Source organism: Penicillium robsamsonii, assembly GCF_028829455.1.
Source record: "Penicillium robsamsonii strain IBT 29466 chromosome Unknown utg000003l_segment0_segment0, whole genome shotgun sequence".
Lineage (NCBI taxonomy): Eukaryota > Fungi > Ascomycota > Eurotiomycetes > Eurotiales > Aspergillaceae > Penicillium > Penicillium robsamsonii.
The window spans coordinates 281,549-302,155 of record NW_026643221.1 but is presented as its reverse complement, the minus strand read 5'-3'; the positions used below and the strand labels follow the sequence as shown (position 1 = coordinate 302,155).

Here is a 20,607-nt window from a genome sequence, read left to right as displayed (position 1 = left end):
TGAGAAATATCTAACCTCGCCATGTGCATCCTACTCAAGTGGATCGAGTGGATCTAACAACCCATGCGGGTTTCGTTGTGGACTGCAGTTGCATTCTACTGGCGTAAAGGGCCCGGTGATCGGTTCCTTTTCCGAAATGCACGTCGCTGTAGCCTGTAGTTCCTGACACTCGGATTATTGATTATGGAGCTCTCTCGCAGATCTTCTATTTTGGATGGAATCATCATAGCATAGATGCGTAACAACGAGCTCATTGCGCAGTGCGAGGGATTGAGGGCCAGCCAGGTACTGTTTGCTGCACTCGAACCGGGGACTGAAGCCCCGACGGAAATCGGAGACCATTCGGAGGTCGGCCCTGACGCTTATGCCTGCCAATGTCATGGTATTACAGCCTAGCGGCACGAGATCACCGACTCGAGAGAGCGTAGATGGTGGGGTGAGGTCTATTGTATGCGAGATAGGTTATATACAGACTACGGATTCTACTACGACAGAGGTATTTACCAGGCGTTGTGTAGATGGTTTGACTCGGGCTTTGATTTGCAATGATAGGATATAGACAAGGATTACATTCTTTCAACCAAACAAGGTGCAAAGAGTATTCGAGAATAAACAAATCACCAAGAAAACAACAAGGTCTTGCCCTTTTCCAACCATGATTCCCCAGTCTTCACTCCCTTCACCACACCCGCAGTCGATGCGTGCCTCTTGCTGGCCACCAATCGGGGAAACACGACCTTGACATCCTCCTTATCCATACTCTCCAGATACGCGCGTAGCAACGTATCCATTCCCACCTGTGCAGCTTCCTCCAACCACTCGTCCATCTTCAACGCACGGTACACGGCCCCGGTCTCCCGCTCGAGATATGTCTGAACTCCAGTCAAAGAGACCTGGCGGCCAAGGTGATGGATATAGTGCACCTTGCTCACCCGCGCTGACGGGACCGTTCCAGCAGCGGAAAACACGTCTCCCGCGACGTCACGGGCGACCTGCTCCACGGGGACGAAATCCAGGTACCCCTTCCAGGACGAGCGCTCAGGCATGGGTACCGCCTTGAGACGACGCGCGTAGGCCATGAGGTTGTCCATTAGATCCAAGGGAGGAGCGTTACTCCCTGTCACGCTGGAGGGCCGGTGGATGTAGACGGGCAGACCGCATTCGCGGTGCGCCTCCTCTAGAAGCCTCTCAGACGCCCATTTGGTAGCAAGATAGCCCTGGCTTGCGTCAGCCGGTGGCGTGAAACTGGCCGCCGACACTTCGGCGAAGGTTGTGGTGCCGGCCAGGTTGGCGATCCCACTGGACGAGATGTAGTGGAAGGGAATCTGGCGAGAGAGGGAGTTCTGGATTAAGGTGATGGTCGATTCGACGTTGGTGCGTCGCAGCGAGTGGTACGACTTCATGAAGCTGACGTCCGCCCCGTTGTGAATAACGGCGTCGGCTTCACGGAAGATGGCTTGCGCTTCACCCGGAGCGAGACCTAGGGAGGCATGAGCCAAGTCGCCGGCGTGAACAAGGATCTTGTCGTGAGCAGGAATGGTGGACGTGTTGCGCACGGCGATACAGTGGATTGTGCTGATGGCGGGGTTAGAAGTAAGCTGTTGTAGGAGAGCCCGGCCGATGAAGCCCGTGGCACCGGTTAGAACGATGCGTAGACCGGAGCTCTTCACGGGCACAGACACTGTAGTGCCGCTGCTGATCTGCTCGCGAAGGGCACAGGGGAGTTGAACTTCCTCACTCCAGTCAATCGTAGTTGGGGCTAAAAGAGATGGAGAGAAGGGCAAAGCGACGTCCACGGCAGTGGGAGTAGCAATCTCTTCTTGCGGCTGGATAAGAAGAGCCATCTTCTGGATAGTGTTCGCTGAGAACAACTCTGCAAGTGCTATCTCCTTCTTGAACTGGCTCTTGATCTGTCGCTGTAGGTCAACCAGAAGCATCGAGGTACCGCCAACGGCGAAAAAGTCAGACTCGGCAACAATATGGTGGGCAGCCAAAATGTCCTTTGAGATGACTTCCTCCCATAGATTGACTAATTGAGCCTGTGTCTCGTTGAGATGGGCAGTCGAAGTCTGCTTGATTGGCTCAATGGCAGGGAGGTCCATGGTCTTTAGTACCTTGCGGTCGAGCTTTCCATGAACTGTGACGGGCATCTGATCAATTGGAACAATTCGAGCAGGCCACATGTACCGCGGGAGCTCCAGAGACTTAATCTCGAGCGCCTGCGAGCGTTTGCGTTCTGGGTAATCTTGGCTGAACACAACATGTGCAACGAGAGCTTGGGTCGCCTGATGGAGCGAGACGACCAGGTCCTTGAAAGCACTAGGTGACGCTTTCAAGATGGCGGCTTCAACGTCCTGCAGGTCAATTCGGTAACCGCGCAGCTTGACCTGAGTATCACCCTCGATGCGGCCTTCGATGCGCAGGCGTCCATCAGCACCAATACGTCCTCGGTCGCCGGTCAGGTGCGCCCATCGCCACCCGCAGGCTCGCTGCTCAGGACTGGCGTGCTTATCATCGATGAATCTGGCGCGGGAGAGCTCTTTGTTGTTGAGGTAACCAGATGCAATACCTGGGCCACCGATCAGGATCTGACCTGGAAGGCCAACTGGAAGCAGGCTCATGGCTTCATCAACAATGTAGATGGAATAATTAGGAGCCGTGTAGCCTGCTACTACAGATCCCTTCTCCATCCACTCTTCAGGATGATCCTTGTTGGTAAGATAAGGCACAACAAGCTTGTTCGACGACATGCTGGCTTCGGTGGGCCCGTATCCATTCACAAGTCTCAAATCAGGTTTGTTAAGTTCTTGGAAATCACGAATCATGTTGGTAGTCATGGCCTCTCCTGCACTCACAGCGGTTTTCCACTGCGATATCTTGAGGCGGGCCAGATCGCCATGTTGGAACCAGCTGCGATACTCAGAAGGAGTTGCGCCAGTGATGGTGATACCCTCGCGAACTACAAGATCCATGAGAGCGACTGGGTCTCCGCGGTGGGTGACAGGAGCGATGAAAAGAGAGGCACCGTTGGCTAGTGCCATGAATGTCTGCCAGACGGAAAAGTCAAAGCTGAAGGCAATCTGCTGCAAAAGAGAATCATCCGGGCCAAATTGGAACTCGGCCTCGTTGCCTTCAATATTGACCCGAAGGTTTTCATGGGTCAGTGGAATGCCCTTGGGAGTTCCTGTCGAGCCACTGGTGTATAGAATAACTGCCTCGTCTTCGGCTGCAGCACGGTTCGTGACTGGGAAGGGAGCGATGCGTGGCAGGTCTCCAATATTAATGGTCAGTGCAGGGCGAGTAAGCATGAGATCCAATACCTGGGATTGGGTGTGACTATCGACTAGGACGACAGTCGGCTCGCAGTCCTGGACAATAGAACGCAGTCGAGCCAGCTCCAGACGCAAGTCAAGAGGAACATATGTCGCACCAACCCGGAGAATAGCCAGCATTGAACAAATCCAGTCACTGGATGGGTGTTGGAAGACGGCCACGCGCTGTTGGTGGCTGAAATTGGCACTCAGCAAAGCAGACGCGATCGAGTCAACTCGCTGGCTCATCTCTTGGAACGTAAGTCGCAACTTATCACCGTCATTCAATGCCAGCTTCTGAGGATATTGCTTCGCCATGTCATCAATGCGGTGGGAAAGCGTCGCTGGCCACTGAGACGGGACAACAGGACCTGAGACAAGGAAATTAATGAACTGTGCGCTTATTCCATATAACGGGACACTTACCATTGCCTAAAGCTAGGGCCTTTTCAAGATCCAACGCGCCGAACAAAGAGACCTGACCTCCAGGTTGCTTCGAGTCCTCGGCAAATGCACAAACCATAGCCAGGAAGCTATTAAGCAGCGTCTGGGCGGCATCAGCGCTGTAGAGCGACTCTTGCAGGCCCATGATGATCAGCGGTCCATCGTCTGCGGTATCCACCACATCGAGAGCAATGTCATATGCGGTCCGACCCATCTCATATTCGACACCCTCAAACTGGCAGTCCCCGAACATGCGTTTTTCTCGTACATCCTGACGGTAGTCCATGAAGACCTGGAATAGCGGACTGTGAGTGGAGGACCGAGGCACTTGCAGTTCAGAGAGTACAACATCGAAGGGAACGCGCGAATGCGCGAGTGCCCCGTAAAACTTCTTGCGTGCCGCCTGCACACTCGCTGCGAATGATTGCTCGGGATCGTATTGCATGCGAAGAGCTAGAAGGTTCAGATAGTTGCCGATACTGTCAGCAGTTTCGGCCTGGATGCGGTTTGCGTCCGCCATGCCCACCCAGACCTCACGGGTCTGAGCGAGGCGGGCGAGCAGAGCAGTGAATGTAGCGAGGTAGAAGTGCGAAGGAGTCGTCCTGATAGACCGACACAGCTGTCGGACCTGAGCACCAATCCTAGCATCCAAACGTTGCTCGACGCGGTGATGATTGTACCGAGTTAGAGGTTTGCGAATGGCAACAGCGGCCAGAGGCAGAAGCGGAAACTCCAAATTACTGCCCGTCATCTCATTTTTCCAGAAGGTCAGATCCTCTTGCCATGCCCCTTGGTTGCGTTCCTGGCGTTGCTTGGCGGCATAGTCAGGGTACTGCAGAAGGTCTGAACTGAGGGCTTGACCCCGATAGGCCTTTTCGAGGTCGGCAAGGAAGACTTCCAGGCTGACTCCGTCCATGTTGATGTGATGGTAACCAATGAGAACATAGTGGACAGAGCTGTCAGACGTGGAGGAGAGCAAAATGACTCGCATGAGCTTTCCTGATTCGAGTTCGTACACATGCTGGGTCAACTTCTTCGTCGCTGCATTGACATCGGCCATGGTCCGGTACTCCTGGCGCTCCAACTTGAGCGTTGACTCGGGAAGAATTGTTTGCATAGGAGATTGTCCGTCTTCAACGGTAAAGCTTGTTCTAAGGGCTTCATGACGCTGTCCGACCACAGTAACAGCGCGAGACAGAGAATCGACAGATAGTGGCCCTGTCATCCGCAAGAGACAGGTAATGTTGAAGGTAGTCTGGTCTTCCAGGAAGAGCTTCAAAAACCAGAAGCGGGACTGTCCGAAAGAGAGTAGTTCATTGCGGACTGAGAGAGCAGCCGTGCTGAGTTTCTGTTCGACGGGAGTGATGACCCTGCCCATATTGGAGCCCCCCACATCAGCCCTGGGAAGAGGAGTAAGAGATTTGAGAGATTTCGTCACTTCCGCCATGTGGATTGAAGGGCTGGTCGCCTCGCTAGTCTGTGAAGAGGATGCATCCGCAGAGCGTGCGGGCGAAACCGACTTCGAGGTGCCAGTCGCACTGGAGCTCGTGCGAGACCCGGCAGGGCGGACAATATTTTTCTGAAGACTAGGAACGTTTCGTCGCTCCACAACCACCTTCGGCTTGGGCTTGGGTTGAGATGCAGCCTTTGAAGCAGCGCCAGCAGCAGGAGCCAAACCCAGACTGGGAGTCATTTCGGACGGCAGCTTCTCCAAGGCAAACTTGATGATCTCTCCAATGGTAGCGCCGCCCAAAATACGTAGGACAGGGATGTCGACCTTCATCTCCTTGAGGAACCAGGAACGAATTTCCACGGTGTTCAACGAGTCAATTCCCAAGTCATCAGCTGCCTTGGAAGTGATCGAGTTGGTCGCTGCATCGTCCAGTCCGAGCATGATCTGCAATTTGGCAATGAAGCATTCTGGCATCCTCTGTTAGCATATATGATTTGATACCATTGATACCTTGCTTACCTTTAACGGCCTCGTAGATATCGTCTGCCGTTAGAGCTTCGCGCAGCTGTAATTTGAGAGACATTCCCTTCTTGTCCTGTCCATCTGTCTCTTCCATCCGGTCTTCCATGACGACTAGGTGCTGGAAGCGCGGGTTAAAAGACCATAGAGGCCGCTGTTCCTCTGAGGCGTTGGTAATTCTCAAACCACAGGTGATCTCTACATTTGCATCGGAGCCAGGTGTACCTGCCAAGATGGCCTCGGCAAAGATCGTATGGAAGTCTTGCTCGGACATCCAAACGTGGCCACTCTTCAACAGATTGCGCTGGAGGGCTTCGCTGGTCTCCCGGGTAACATATCCGACACCCATGATGGCACCGATGTTCATGACCGATCCTGCCAGCCCACGGCGTTTACGGTTGGCCGCCAAACCGGTCATGAACATGTTCGCTGCAGCGTAGTTCGATTGCCCAATATTTCCAGTGACACAGGTCGCGGATGAGAAAAAGATGAAGAAGTCGAGAGGGCGCTCAGCCGAGAAGAGTTCGTCCAGGTTGATACTTCCCACAACCTTAGGTTGCAGAACTCTCTGCATGGCGTCAACCTCCATGTCCTTGATCATCGTATCTACGAGGACCATAGCGCCTTGGGCTACACCTGCTACAGGAGGGAGAGTCTGGCAGATGCGATCATAAACACCACGCAGACTGTCCCGGTTTGTCACGTCACTGCGAGAACGTTAGCTTCCATTTTGAGGACTCACGAATTGAGACAGCTTACCCGGCATAGATCTCCACACGTGCACCAGATAATCTCAGTTCTTGGAGAATAATCGGGTCAATCTTCGGGTTTCGACTAGTCAAAACCACATTGTGAGCTCCTTGTTGGATCATCCATGCACAGAGAGACAATCCTAAAGATCCTGTGAGTCCGACTAGCCAGTATGTCTTGTTAGACTTCAGCATAGGATAGTGATCAACCGGTCGAATCAAGGCAGGAATGCGCGAGGTCGACTGCCAGTCTACTGCAGTCAATGGAAATTGCGCTACGGAGATCTGAGCAACCTCCGTGACAGGGAAAGAGTGGCTTGCAATGACCTTGTTGGAAGCTGGAGGGCTCATTGGAGGTCTATATATAGTCAACATTGCTTCGGCAGGAATGTGGATCTCGCCATGCTGGGCATGATCACTAAACCAGGAGGTCAGTCGTTCAAAGGCCGAGGCTGGATGCAACGAGGCGCGCAACTTGAGAGCCAGCGCACTGGGCTCCTCGCCTGTCGAGAGGTCCAGGATGGTGACCGGTTCGGCGGGCGCAAGCTTAGGCAAGGAGCGAACATGGACTTGAGAATGGAGCACAACCCAGTTTGGACGCTCGGGTGCATCTTCCCGAGTCGTGACAAAGACAACTCGGATCTTTTGCTGGGACGCCTGCCATTCCAAAACGGGTGCAAACAATTCATCCGGCTCTGCGACCACCAAAACTCCGCCTGGAGCAATGGAGGAGAGAATGGCGCGACTGACGAGGCGGGCGAGAATGGATAAGATAAGAGCAGTCGGGGATGTATCTGGACGATGCACCATCCAGCTGGGAGGAATGTCCACGATTGAGCTATTCTTATCAGCGAAGCCAATAACCTTCTCCCCTGTTGCCAGCACGGTACCAGCGACAAGGTACAAGTCATTTCCCCTTTGAAGACGCAGAGTCCTCAAAGAGGATACCTCGACACGGATCCTGGTGTAACCTGGTGTCTGTTTCCCGAATCCAGATGTAGACCCCTGCTCCAAAGCGTATATGTTCCCGTTACGCACGAGCTGGACAGACTTCTGGTCCATGTCAACATCTTCAGCAATTGCACGACGGGACGCATTGTATCGCAGATTTTGAGACCGGTTAAGCTTGATTCGGGGCAATAGTTCCTGGTCACCGACAACAGCAATTTCAGGCTCAGTAGACCACAGAAGACCGGCACTTGCAACATCTCCACCACGATCGGGCATATTCACCCCAACGAAGCGCAGAGCGGCATCCACAATTCTGGAGGCAACACTAGATGTCTCCGTAATTCGATCGAGATCCAAAAACTGAGATTGCACATGGGGCATCTCAACCATCATTGAACGACCAAAGCCCAGACTCTGATTCTGATGCGGGTTGCCAGCATGGGCGTCTTCAGTAACCCAAAGAACGTAGTTCGAGCGCTCGTATAGCAGCTTCAATGCAGCAAGGGAATCTGCTGTTATGTTCTGGAACACGGGTTCGTCCAAGTCCGACAGGTTCAGCGTAAGAAGCCCATTGGATAGGGCAGGCGATATTGCCACCAAGTCGGAAAAGCGCTCAACAGCCTGTACCTGATCGAACCAAGTATCGAGGTGTTTTTTGACGAGATCTCGAACCATGCGTACGGAGCTCGAGGCACCACCGATAAGTACAACGGGGGTGGCACGGTTCACAATATCGCTAGAGGTACCGAGGGGATTGCGAAGGAAGTCGACTGTTTCATCGACAGCCTGTGAAACAATCGCAGAAGCAGGATAGGGAAGGGCATCCGCGTCAGAGGTGGCAGTATCAACGCCAGAAAAGCCCGTCAGCTTGAGCAGCCGATCCCATTCTTCCGTAGGTACGCAGGGAGACAGAACACGCCCATCGTTGGCACCAAGCCACCAGCCAGGCAGGGAACCGAAAATGTAACCAAGGCGACTTTGCTCCAGGTTGGTGACCTCAAGCATTATCACATAGCCACCAGGCTTTAACAGACGACGGAGGTTGCGTAGAGTCGTCTCGAGGTGGCTGGTAGCATGAAGCACGAAAGAGGCGATAATGAGATCGTATGACTGCTCCCCGAACCCTTGAGCCACAGGATCCTTTTCTACGTCCAGGACCTTGTACACCATTTGGTCCTGATAGCTGGCGAAAATCTCACGGGCATTCTCGAAGAAGCCACTCGTAATGTCGGTAAAGGTATAACTGCCGAAACTATGTCCGACCCGTTGGATCACCTTCTTGGTGGCCATACCAGTACCAGCACCTATACAGATACAACAGTATTAGTACCTGTTGCAGGATCGAAAGTGAAGTACCTACCAATCTCTAGAACTTTCATGTGTGGGTACCGGTGAACAATTTGCTCGACCACACTAGCAAGGTAGTCACTGAAATGACCAATACCCATGGCTTGCTCGTAGTACCGACTGAGCAGATTATCCTCAGTTAGATATTCGAGGATGGTGGCTCGAGTGCTGATCACATCGACTACATGTTCGCCAATGATGTGCATAACTGCTAAGTCAACGTTGTTGGGAAACCTGTTATGTATCCATTAGCAAGTTCGGCGTTTTGACTCCAAACCTAGATGTATGAAGTACGAACCGCTGGCTTTCAGACTTGATAAAGGCTTCTGTATCTCGGGCCCAGTGGGGTTGGGTGTATCGATGGTGACCACTGGCCACCTGCTGGGTTACATGAGTTGCATAGTTCAGCAGCCCCACATAAGACCCTTCATGCCGGGCAGAATGATCCATGGGGAAGGCGAGATGAATCTTTCGCAGGTAAAACGTCGCCACCCGCTCTAGAACATAGGCCAATTCATACTCCTCGGGCGTAGCAGTAGCGTCGAAGTTGACTGTCTGCGAATCCGGAGCTCCTGGTCCCCAGACAACACCGCTAAAGAAGGGTCGATCCCGATCCGCATTCGCAGCTTCCAAGGGAACCGCGTGGATACCCTCCATACGGGTCATTGTGTGCTGTCCATCGGCAGAATAAACATCAACGTCACCTTGAGTGTCGGACGCCTTCATCATGGTGAGGACTGCGTCCAAAGGGAAGGTAGACTCTTCCCCGTTGCCAGACGGAGTGCATAGGGAAGGGTTGACAGCAATGCGATGAATCACCTTGGGGACTTGCGAACACCACAATTCACCATCACCGGGGAAGCTCTTTGCGAGTAACACAGCCTGGATTGCAGCATCCAGCATCGCCGGATCCAGCGTAACAGTCGCCAAATCGGCCGCCTCCTGTCGCGTCACCAGACCAGTAGCAATACCCAGCTTGCGCTGCATCGACTTCAAAGCTCGGAAACGCCCGGTATAGCTATATCCCAAGGGATCCAATGCATTGTAGAATCGCTCACTGGGCACATCTACCATATCCACGAGAGAAGGACGTTGCATTGGAAGTGCATCCTTCCTGACCGGGCCATAAGTGATGACAAGACGGCCCGATGCGTTCAAGGTCATTTGCGTCGACTCCTTACCCACAGCGGAGTAGAAAGAAAACTGGGCACGGACAATTCCCTTGGAGTGGTGGGTCACGTCGGTGATGGAGACTAGAATCTCCACCGTGGCATTTTCATCCTCAAAGACAATGGCCTGGCGAATCAGTAGTTCTTGCAGTTCCACCAACTGAATTGACTCGTTGCGGGACATAGCGCGAGCAGCATCCACGGCTGCTGAGATATACCCAGCACCAGGGAAGATGATCTGCCCTTGAATGCGATGTCCCGTCAGCCAGGGTAGTTCCTTCAGGCTGAGGAAGTTGCGCCAGCGGAATTCCTGTTCGACACCATCGGGGCAGCGGGTTCCGAGAATTGGATGGCTGGCTGTGGTCCGTTGACGAGTCGCGCGAGACACGCGTGATTCATACCAAAACACACGGTCATGATCCCAGCCGTATCCAGGGAGATCTTTGATGACACGACAGACAGCCCCCTGCGACAGAAATGCGTCGTAACTAGAGAGATCCACGGATCCGGGGGCAAGTCCCTGCCACAGCAAGCCCAGACACTCTGCCATTGCCTCCACATCATTCATACCACGTTGCAAAGTGGGGATGTACGGCAAGGAAGTGTCAAGGAGGTCCTGAATTGTCTGCTGCGCCGGACCACGCAGAGCTGGATGCGGACCAACTTCCACGGCCATGTTGAATGGGCCCCGGGCAGTTAGGGCTGATTCTACAGCCTGTGCAAACAGCACGGGGTTGACCATGTTGTCATTCCAGTAGGGGCCCGTGAGATTCGCCAAGTCAGCCTCTGTGACTGGACCCTCGTGGACGCTAGAATACCAGACGCATTTGGTATCAGTCGGCACTGAGACAACGATGCGTGCCTTGACCAGACAAGAGAGGTAACGTTCTGAGCAAGCCAGCATGTGGTGAGAATGGTAGGCTTTATCGACCACCAACACACGGGTGAACTTCTTCTCTTCATCGAGAATCTCCTTAGCTTGCGCGATGGCGTCAGCATCACCAGAAAGAGTGACACTCGCAGACGAGTTAACAGCCGCGACAGACATGCGACCGCGGAACTCCGGCTCAGCGCAGAGCTCCTTTGCATCTTCCATTCCTGTACCCACGGCCATCATTGCACCCTTTTCGCCGCGAGCACCCTGGGCCAGCTGCGCGCACAATCCACGGTAGTAAGCAATGCGAATCGCGTCCGTGGCAGACAAGAATCCCGCAGCATACGCGGCAGCGATTTCGCCCGACGAGTGTCCAACAACAGCATCGAAGCCAACACCAGCGCTTTGCAGCAACTGAACCAGGGCTACCTGTACCGCCGTACACATGGGTTGCGAGATTTCCGCTGTCTTGATGCGAGATACGGATGCGTCGGCTGTGAGCTCGGAGGCCAAAGTCCAGCTAGGCCGGTCGCCAACAGGTAATGCCTGCAGAGAGGCGTCCAACTTCTGGATGATCTCACGCACCTGAGGCGACTGGTATAAGGCCCGACCCATGGTTGCCCATTGCGCTCCTTGGCCGGTGAAGACGCCCAGAATACAAGGGTTCTCTGGTCGTGACTCTTGCTGTACGATCGTCAGTGGCTGCTTGCCATCAGTGCCATTCAATCGTGTCTCAAGGTTGGACCGGAGTCGATCGGTCGTTGTGCCTGAGATTACGGTCGAGAAGGGGAATCGTGAACGGCGAGCATGTAAGGTCCAGCCTAGATCGCGGGCCTGGATAGTGGGGTTCTTGCTCAAGTACTGGGCATAGGACTCCAACATGCGTCGGAGAGCACTCTCTGATGCTGCGGAGAAGACAAATGGAGTGAATGCAATATCGGTCTCCGTCGATTTAGAGGGATCGGTGATCGCAGGTTCATACGCCTCGATGATCGCATGGGCGTTAGTGCCTCCAAAGCCAAAGCTGTTGACACTGGCACGTCGAGGAACGCCGGCTGGGAGCAAAGGCCATGGTTTGGCGGCTGTAGCGATCTCCAAATTCGTGTAGAACGGTTGGATTTTCGGGTTGAGTTGATTGAACAGCAGATTGGGAGGGATTGTGCCATTGCGCAAAGCCAGGGAAGCCTTGAGAACACCCGCCAACCCAGCCGTTCCTTCTGTATGACCGACTACGGTTTTTATGGAGCCAACAAGGAGACGGCCACGATCCTGGTTGTTATCGCCAGGAAAGAAAGCCTGCCGAATGGCAGCAGCCTCCAGAGGATCTCCAGTCGGGGTACCAGTTCCTTCTTCTGTCAGCAAAAGGGGTTTTAGTCATGGCGGTGGGGATTGGCTCACCATGGGCTTCAAAATATTGGCAACGCTCCTCAGGCTTCAGGGGGTCGAGGCCCGCCCGGGCGTAAGTGTCTTGAATCAGGCGAGTTTGAGCCTCAGAGCTAGGCATGGTGATACCTCGGGTGCGTCCATCTTGGTTTACACCCGTCTCGCGGATCAAACATTCGATGTGGTCGCCATCGGCCAAAGCAGCGCTCAAGGTCTTGAGGACTACCGCTGCAACACCATCACCACGAGCGTATCCATCTGCTTGGCTATCCCACATGCGACTGCGGCCGGTGGGTGACAGCATCTGCAGCTTACTTTCGGCGATATAAGGCTCGGGACCAAGACACAAATTTGATCCAGCAGCCACAGCCACACGAGAACGGCCAGCACGAAGGGTCTGCGCCGCCTCGTGAACAGCCACCAGACTGGAAGAACACGCGGTGTCGATAGTCATCGAGGGACCATGCCAATCAAAGAAGTAGGAAATACGGTTGGACATGATACTCCGGGCGGTTCCAGTGGACAGATACATGGGGAAAGACTCTGTATCCCGCACCACGATATCGGCATAATCGCCGCACATCAGTCCCACATAGACAGCTGTCTCGGAGCCGCGGAGATCTTCCAATCTCAAACCCGCTGATTCTAGAGATTCATAGACTGTCTCCATGAGTAAGCGCTGCTGCGGGTCGATGCAATGAGCCTCGGCGGGCTTGATACCAAAGAACTGGGCATCGAAGTGGCGATGATCTTCGGTGAGCAGGTAGGAATGGCGAACATTGCTGGTACCATGGTGCAGGTTGTCAGGATGATAGAAAGCATGCGGATTAAATCGGGTAGGAGGAATTTCGGTCTGCACATCGCGAGGAGCTTGCAGCAATTCCCAGAGCTTTGATGGTGAGCTACTTTCACCTGGGAATCTACATCCACTGCCGACGATGGCAATGGGCTCTTGTGGTATCTGGGTGGGTGCCATTTCGGGGAACAGTTCAGAATGAGGCAATAGGTATCAGAATGAAAGAGAGAGATAGTGGACACAACACCACCACCGATGTTATCTTGGATAGATTTTGACTTGAGATTCATGGTGTTTGAGAGTCTGTGGCATTTCTTTTGTTGACTTCCTTCACCTGTTCCTTACCGAGGAGCGATCGGAGTGCGTCTTTCGGAGCCGATTTTCTATCGGTGGTGGCATTCGGGGGCTACGGATTGCATATCCGCAGCTAATAACGCATTTCACCACCGAGTGGATTAGTGAAAACACCCTAATAAATGCAAATAAGCACAACTTGATATCTCAACAACTGTAGTCTATAGGGACCTTTTCTTATGGTCTCTTACCTCCTAGGGGTCTCTTACCTCCTAGGTGATATCTAGTCTCTTTGGGGAGTTGAAAGTCCATAACCTTGTGATTCTGGTATATATTTCTAGTTTTTAGTGTAATTCTCGGACGATAATATAACACTCTACTCTATTTAAAATGGATTATGTAAATGAGAAGTATCAATGTTGACAAAAGAGCAAATAATGTAAAAATATAGTTGAGGTAATACGTGTTTTGGCTGATCCTGAAATACACGCAGGTATTGACATAGCTGTTTTGGGTTAGTCCCGATGGGTAAACTGGCAGAAATCTGACTGTATCAACATGTATGGTATTTTCAGTATGGAACTATCTGAAAACACACCAAATTACGCATCAATAACCCTCGGTCCGGGGTAATTTACCCTGTATTCAGACGAGTATTGGGAGTATTTGACACTTCAAAACATCTCCGACTTAATGCGAACCATCCTGCTGCTATCAACAATTGATAACCCGATCTCATTGAAAGTCGAGACTGGAGTCAATACGAGGGACCGACTCCGAATCCGACCGGCTGACTGGCCCGAACTCGTGGGAGTGGCCCACTTCTAGGGGATTCGGGGCCTTCCAAGCCTTGCTGGTGGAGCTCTCAGATGAATGCAGGATTCAATCGCGTCCTGCAAGTCATAAAATGATTCCAATGAGAGGAACGGGGTCTGAGAGCAATGGGATTGCCATTCCCCTACGCCCCTATGCCCTATACTCATATGCTGCTAAATCTTGTAGTAGTATAAATAATTCCGGAGAACTCTCTCAGGTGCATCTCCGGGCATTGATAATCTTACATCGACTTCTAGCTCAAGCCTCTTAGCAACAATAGGAGCAAGGGCTAGGTTCTGGGTTCGTCTCCTGCAGGTATATGTCTTCGAAAAATATCCCCAGGGTTTATGCCCACCAAGGAAACCGCATCTACAGTCAAACAGAAGTGAAAATTTCCTATGACACTGTTAAAATTGATCCCTAAAGCTTCTCGCTACTATATATGCATGATCGACGAATTCCTGCATACAACATATTCTACTGGCCCTGACCACCACAAAATGCCAGTGACATATTCCTTCCCTGCAATTGCACCGACAACATCAAACTCTCTTAGAAATCCTGACCCACACAGTGGGCTGCTTAGTGATATCATCAAACTCCGAGACCAGCGGCATCTTCCAATCCGCATTCACAATTCCCATATCGTAGCGCATAAGCAAAGCAGCGACCAGCCCGATCATCTGCTTCTCCGCAAAGACCCGACCGGGGCAGTGCGTTGAACCACCGCCGAAGGGCTTCGTGGTGCGAGCGTGACTCTCGCCCTCACCACCGAGGTCCTTCTCCATGAAGCGACGCGCATGGAACGACTCCGGGTCCGGGTGCAGTGCCTCGTTGAAATGCATCAGACCGCAGGGGATATTGATGACGCCTCCCTTCTGGACCTGCCACGTGTTCTTGCCCGTGAACTTGGTGTCTGCCGTGACCTCGCGCACCGTCAGTGAGTTGTTGTGCATGCGCAGCGTTTCGTGCCAGATGGACCTGAGGAGAGGCATCTTCCCGGGAAGGATCTCGAGCATCTCCTTGGGCGACCGCTCGAGATAGCCGCAATCAATGAGCTCCTTGCGCACCTCGTCGGCAAGACCAGGCTCGGCGAGAATGTGAAGCAGGGCCAGATATCCCGTGGGCATGGAATTAAGGAGGGAACTAGCACAGTGTCAGCGATAGGTTTCGGATATTGGGAAACCAGAGGGGGGAAGCACTTACGCAAACATCGTCCGCAACATATCCGCACCTTGAGCTCGAGGGCTGATCCCCTGCTGCGTCAGGTACACAGTCCGCTCGTATAGATATGGGGAAATATCCTTGCGGGTCTCGATATTCTCGGCCAGATCGGCGTAGGTGTTGATAATCCGATCGCGGGCTTCGTAGGCATTACGGAAGAGGAACCGAGGCGCGCGGAACAGCAAGCCCCAGAAGCCGTCACGGACCATAGTGGTAAGATCGTCCAGCAGTTCGGGGTGCTTCTCGAGAGTGGTCGCGCCATACAAGACCTGGCACGTTGCCTTACCCTGCACATCAACCACCGTCTTGAGACCCGGCCGCACAATGGCTTTGTCCGGAGCCCCCTCGACTTCTGCATCCAGGACGCAGAGCTGCTCCTCAATTCTATGCAGGTAGTTCACGGCAATTTGATCGTTTTTGTCTGACAGCAGCCACTCGATATCCATGCGGTGCCACTCGGGCTTGATCTCCCACATGGCATCGGCATCGGCCGGCTTGAAGCCCCAGATAGAGATGTAAATGAACCGAACAAAACCTCGAATACTCAGGGTTTTGCCATTCTTGTGGATACCAGCAATGTCAGCGGGATCGCTGAAGATGTAGTGGCGACGGCCTCCCATGGGGACGCTGAAGGGTTGTCCGCCCGTTTTGGCGCTGACTTCATTAGCATATTGTTGGAAGTAAAATTCACCCGGGGAATACTCACTTAGCCCAGCGGAAGAACGATCGCTTGCTGCGAGCGAAACTGAAGGCATGGCCGAAGAAGGGCATCCAGTGTGGGATGAGCAAGGGCTCGTTGGGCAGGACAGGCAGCGAGAAGTAGCGTTGAGCAAACAGAAAAACCACGGTCACGGCCGCGGTGGCCAAGACAGCGGGACTCACCATGTTGGCGGTGATGCTTGTCTGTCGTGGGTGGTCGTTGTGAGATGACTGGTGATCAAACTTGACATCTCTTGCGAGATGGACTCTATTTAGGGCTGGGCGAGATGCGGAGGGAGTGGGGAGGGCCTCTCCGAATTGGCGTCCGAAGAGAGCCCCGACCCCGAACGTTGGGTCCGACCTGACCTTCAACAAGGTCAAACCTCTAGAAAGAAAAAAGACTTCCCATCACTGAATATCTTCTGGTGACAACGGAGTAGCGAGGATACCCAGACCCATCATGTCTGAAATCCTCGAAACCACGGTCGCCTATCTGGTAGCGCTACCAAAAGCGTCCTGGACCAAGATCACCTGGCACCTTGCTGTTGTAAGTATGCCCACCTGGCCAAGAAGGTTGAAATGACTCACTATTGCCTAGATTTACCTCGTATATGTCGTCGCTCGCTCGATTTACAGGGTATGGTTTCATCCTTTGTCAAGCTATCCAGGCCCGAAGCTAGCAGCCATTACCCATTTGTGGTATGCTCGTCACTGGTCAGTACTCCATCGGAATCCCTAGATAAACGCATCGCAACGCTGATGGCACCAGGATGGGGGGAAGGTATCCATTTGCCATTGAAGAAGCGCATAGACAGTACGGTGAGTGCCGTCTTATCCTTCGCTTTTGGCGATATTAAGCATATTCAGCACTGACGGAGAATAACAGGCGAGGTTGTTCGCATCGCACCTAATGAGCTCAGCTTCAACACTGCCCAGAGCTTTAGTGGTCCGTTGCGCGTTTCCTCATCGCAAATAAGTGGCTGACAATACTAGAAATTTACGGACACGCCACTAAGGACCACAAGCCATTCATCAAAGGGACTTTCTATGAGCATTACCAGCCGGAGCCGGGAATTGTCGCCGAGCGCAACCCAGAAAAGCATCGAGACACTAGAAAGCTGCTGGCCCATGGATTCAGTGCCCGGGCTTTGAAAGCCCAAGAGTCCATCATTCACCAGTACAGTGATCTGTTCCTTGCCCAGGTGAAGAAGCTGGGTACTAAAAGGGGACTTGACATGCGAGAAGTAACGATCGGCCTGCAACAGACTATTGATAGCGATCTGACCTAAAGCTCGACAGTGGTTCAACTTCTTGAGCTTCGATATCATCGGCGAACTTGCATTCGCCGAGTCGTTTGGCGCTGTGGAATCTGGCAAGTCCTTTTCTTGCTTTGACAGTAGACTGATTCCGTGCTAATAAACCCTGTAGCCAAATCTCACTTCTGGATCGACACGATCCACGACGCCGGGATCCTCGTCACCCTATTCGAGATCGGCCGCCGTCTCCCCCTCCTCTGGCCCTTCATCCTTTTCTCCTTACCCATCGGCATCAAGAAAAAATTCGACCTCTTCCTCAAATACTCCCGCGACCTCGTCCGCGCCCGCGTCGCGCGACAGGACACCGTCACCCGCGAGGACTTCTTCGCCCGGCTGCTGGCCGACAAGTCCCGCTCGCAATCCGAGGAATGGCTCCTCGCGCAGGCGAACGTGCTCGTCATCGCCGGGTCTGACACCACTGCCACGGCACTGACTACCCTGATATACTACCTCGCAGCCCACCAGGACAAGCTCTGGCATCTCCAGCAGGAACTTCGGGAGACGTTCGACGAGGCTTCAGACATGACCAGCGAGAAACTCCAGGGTATGCCGTACCTGACCGCCGTGATCGAAGAGGGGTTGAGAATCTGTCCACCGACCTCTTTCGGTTTGCCCAGAATATCGCCCGGGGCCATGGTGGAGGGACAGTTGATTCCCAAGGGGGTGAGCTGAGCAGCCTTTATCTCTTCAAGTCAACGTACATGTACTAACGAAAAGTGGCAGACGGTAGTCTCCACCTCCTCATGGACCACAGCCCACCGCGAGGATTATTTCCACGACGCAAGGGGCTTTCACCCGGAGCGCTGGCTTCCCACCACGCATGCGCTCCGGAACTCCAAGTTCCAGTATGACCACCTTGCCGCGTCGAAGCCGTTCTCGCTGGGCCCGCGAGGCTGCCTCGGAGTCAATCTGGCATACATGGAGATGCGAATTACCCTAGCCAAGTTGGCGTGGAAGTTTGATTGGGAGTTGATCAATGCGGACCAACTGGACTGGGAAAGTGAGTTGCGATTCGAAGGATTTTGGAAATTGCCCGTTCCTCAGGTCCGGTTCTTCTGCATGGATGACTAGATGGTATCTTATCACTGTTGACTACTCACATGCATCACGCAGAGAGCGATTGAGAGATGCTACAGATAGTCAAGAATACAAGCGCTCAATTATTTCTATAGAAAAGCGTTGTTCCTATGTAGTAGAATCATTACGGTATGTGCCGGTGAACTAACGATAGCTGTTCCTTACAGAAAGGTAATTTAGTAGCCACCCAGGTCTCCGACTGGAATCGATACGAGGCAATTAGATCGAGGTCAGAATGCCATTGATACGCATTTCTGGTAATGCGTATTCTCGAATGAACCCAAAACTCGCATTGTTGTGGTTTCCAAAATTACGCCCCAAATGGTCCAGAATATATATATCCCAGTTAGTAGTTCACCAAATCTTTAAAAGCTCCCTTAAGTGGATGGATATTGTATGAAAAGTATCAGGTTATAGGTTAAAATATGACACCTCGATTTAACGAGTACCTGGTTATAACAATATTTTTTCCTATTGTCTACAATATATATAAAAGGTCTACTGTACCATGGTTAATGGTTGAAAAGGGTGGGATGGATCCGACCCACTTGAACAACGTGGGGTGTGGGGCCGGATCCACGCAAAAGCTTTGCGGCGGGACTGTAACTATGAGAGTACTACCAACATGTTTTCTCGGTCTCCGTTTAAAAAAATAACTAAATAAATTTCTCACAGCCAAAAGTTGATTTATTCTTTTTTTCTTAATATCAACATCAAAGTATTATCTAGTCTTTCTCATGCATCCTACTGCCCCCCATTCCCCCACGAGTTGAGCACCTGCGCCCGCACCCGATAGAACCACTCAGAAACAACCACATAAGCCCTGGGGACAGTTAACGCCTCGACATTCACATGTTCAATGAAGAACACGCCCTCGGACGGCTCCTCCAGCTTCTCATCTGCATGAATCTCCCCACCCTTCGCCCTCCCCACATAAGCCCTCCCCCCCCGCTGTCTCGCCCAACTCAAACTCAAACTCCTGATTGCGATAGTCCAACCCAAACACCCATTTCCTCCCTTGTACCGGAGAGACCAACTCGACTTCATACCCCGTCTCCCTCTCCTGTCTCTCCGCCCTTACCGGACGATACAGAATATAATCCTCCACCTCCGACACCTCGCCGCTTACAGCTGAAAACACCTTCTCGCCGTACTTGGTCAAGAACGCGGATGGATACGCCACCTCATTTACGCGGGAGGTGGGCTGCCAGAAGCTCAGCACGTATGGCCCTGCCATCAGCCGTACAGCCTCCCAATGCGTCATGATATCTAACCACCCCTTCGCCGACCACCAGCGCTCGTGGCCGCCGAGTCCAGTCCAGCGGAAAGGGATGTCTTTCACTTTGAGGTCGACGTCGATTAATCCACCGGGGATGGGCTCGACCCAGTGCAGCATGGGCACGTTCTGCGTCGACGATATCTCAGACGGGAAGAGCCGGCCGTCCGGGTAGCGCGCGGGGGTAGTGCTGTGCAAGGCAATGACGCCGACAACATCCGGAGTGTGGAAGTGGATGCGGGCGTGCTTGGCGTCGGCGGTCACGGTGAAGACGTAATAGTGGTCTGCAGAGTGGGACCAGATGCCGACCACTTTATCAGAGCAGGTGTGCACGGTCGACGCGGAGAGGTAGTCGACGGTGGACCAGGTGGTGCCGTTATCCCAGACCAGATCCAGAGAGAGTCGGAAGTTGCCCGGTCCGAGGAAGGCGTACGAGGCGTCGCGGTAGATGCCCAGCAGGAGGCCGCTGTGGCCGGACGAAGACGTTCCATCAAATGCCCATTGTTCCCCTGCGGTGGCGTTAAGACCCGAAGGGAGCTTGGGGGCGTCGAGTTGTTCCAAGGGGGAAGTGGAGAAGTTGAGGAGGGAAGTGGGTGTGCTGTCGAAGGCGGACAGGTGGTTCACGGTGCAGGTGGAGGGGAGGTCGAGGTTCAATTGCTCATAGATCGATTGGAGATATTCTTTGGGGTTACCAGCGAGGCTGGTGTGCGCGATGGCTGGGAGAATGACTTCGTACTCAATCGCAAGGAAGTACGCGAGGAGTAGCACGGGTAGAGTGATAGACAGAAACTCCAATGGAATTCGAGCCATTGCGACCATAGAATGGGGATCCGTGATGGAGAGTGAAGGAATATAGTAGGACCATGAAAGTACAGTTATTGAGCAAAGGGAGGTGATTATTTGGGCATT

General features: G+C 53.0%; 4 protein-coding genes across 4 annotated transcripts; 1 reads left to right on the top strand and 3 right to left on the bottom strand.

Annotated features, from left to right (window-relative positions):
* Nucleotides 1-617: 617 nt before the first annotated feature.
* Nucleotides 618-13,176, bottom strand: N7447_004813 (hybrid NRPS/PKS enzyme; the record flags this gene model as incomplete). Its single annotated transcript, XM_057229075.1, has 7 exons — nucleotides 618-3,682; nucleotides 3,738-5,675; nucleotides 5,728-6,434; nucleotides 6,487-8,731; nucleotides 8,788-9,008; nucleotides 9,073-12,169; nucleotides 12,216-13,176. 7 exons carry the CDS (start codon nucleotides 13,174-13,176, stop codon nucleotides 618-620), a joined length of 12,234 nt encoding a protein of 4,077 aa, XP_057084165.1.
* Nucleotides 13,177-14,648: 1,472 nt separating this feature from the next.
* On the bottom strand, nucleotides 14,649-16,215 carry N7447_004812 (cytochrome P450; the record flags this gene model as incomplete). Its single annotated transcript, XM_057229074.1, has 3 exons — nucleotides 14,649-15,252; nucleotides 15,313-15,984; nucleotides 16,037-16,215. 3 exons carry the CDS (start codon nucleotides 16,213-16,215, stop codon nucleotides 14,649-14,651), a joined length of 1,455 nt encoding a protein of 484 aa, XP_057084164.1.
* A 274-nt stretch (nucleotides 16,216-16,489) lies between these two features.
* On the top strand, nucleotides 16,490-18,416 carry N7447_004811 (cytochrome P450; the record flags this gene model as incomplete). Its single annotated transcript, XM_057229073.1, has 8 exons — nucleotides 16,490-16,576; nucleotides 16,628-16,743; nucleotides 16,799-16,848; nucleotides 16,916-16,975; nucleotides 17,023-17,273; nucleotides 17,321-17,330; nucleotides 17,458-18,008; nucleotides 18,069-18,416. The coding sequence occupies 8 exons, from the start codon at nucleotides 16,490-16,492 to the stop codon at nucleotides 18,414-18,416; spliced, it is 1,473 nt and encodes a 490-aa protein (XP_057084163.1).
* A 750-nt stretch (nucleotides 18,417-19,166) lies between these two features.
* Nucleotides 19,167-20,508, bottom strand: N7447_004810 (uncharacterized protein; the record flags this gene model as incomplete). The annotated part of the gene is made up of 2 exons (XM_057229072.1): nucleotides 19,167-19,347; nucleotides 19,394-20,508. 2 exons carry the CDS (start codon nucleotides 20,506-20,508, stop codon nucleotides 19,167-19,169), a joined length of 1,296 nt encoding a protein of 431 aa, XP_057084162.1.
* Nucleotides 20,509-20,607: the final 99 nt, after the last annotated feature.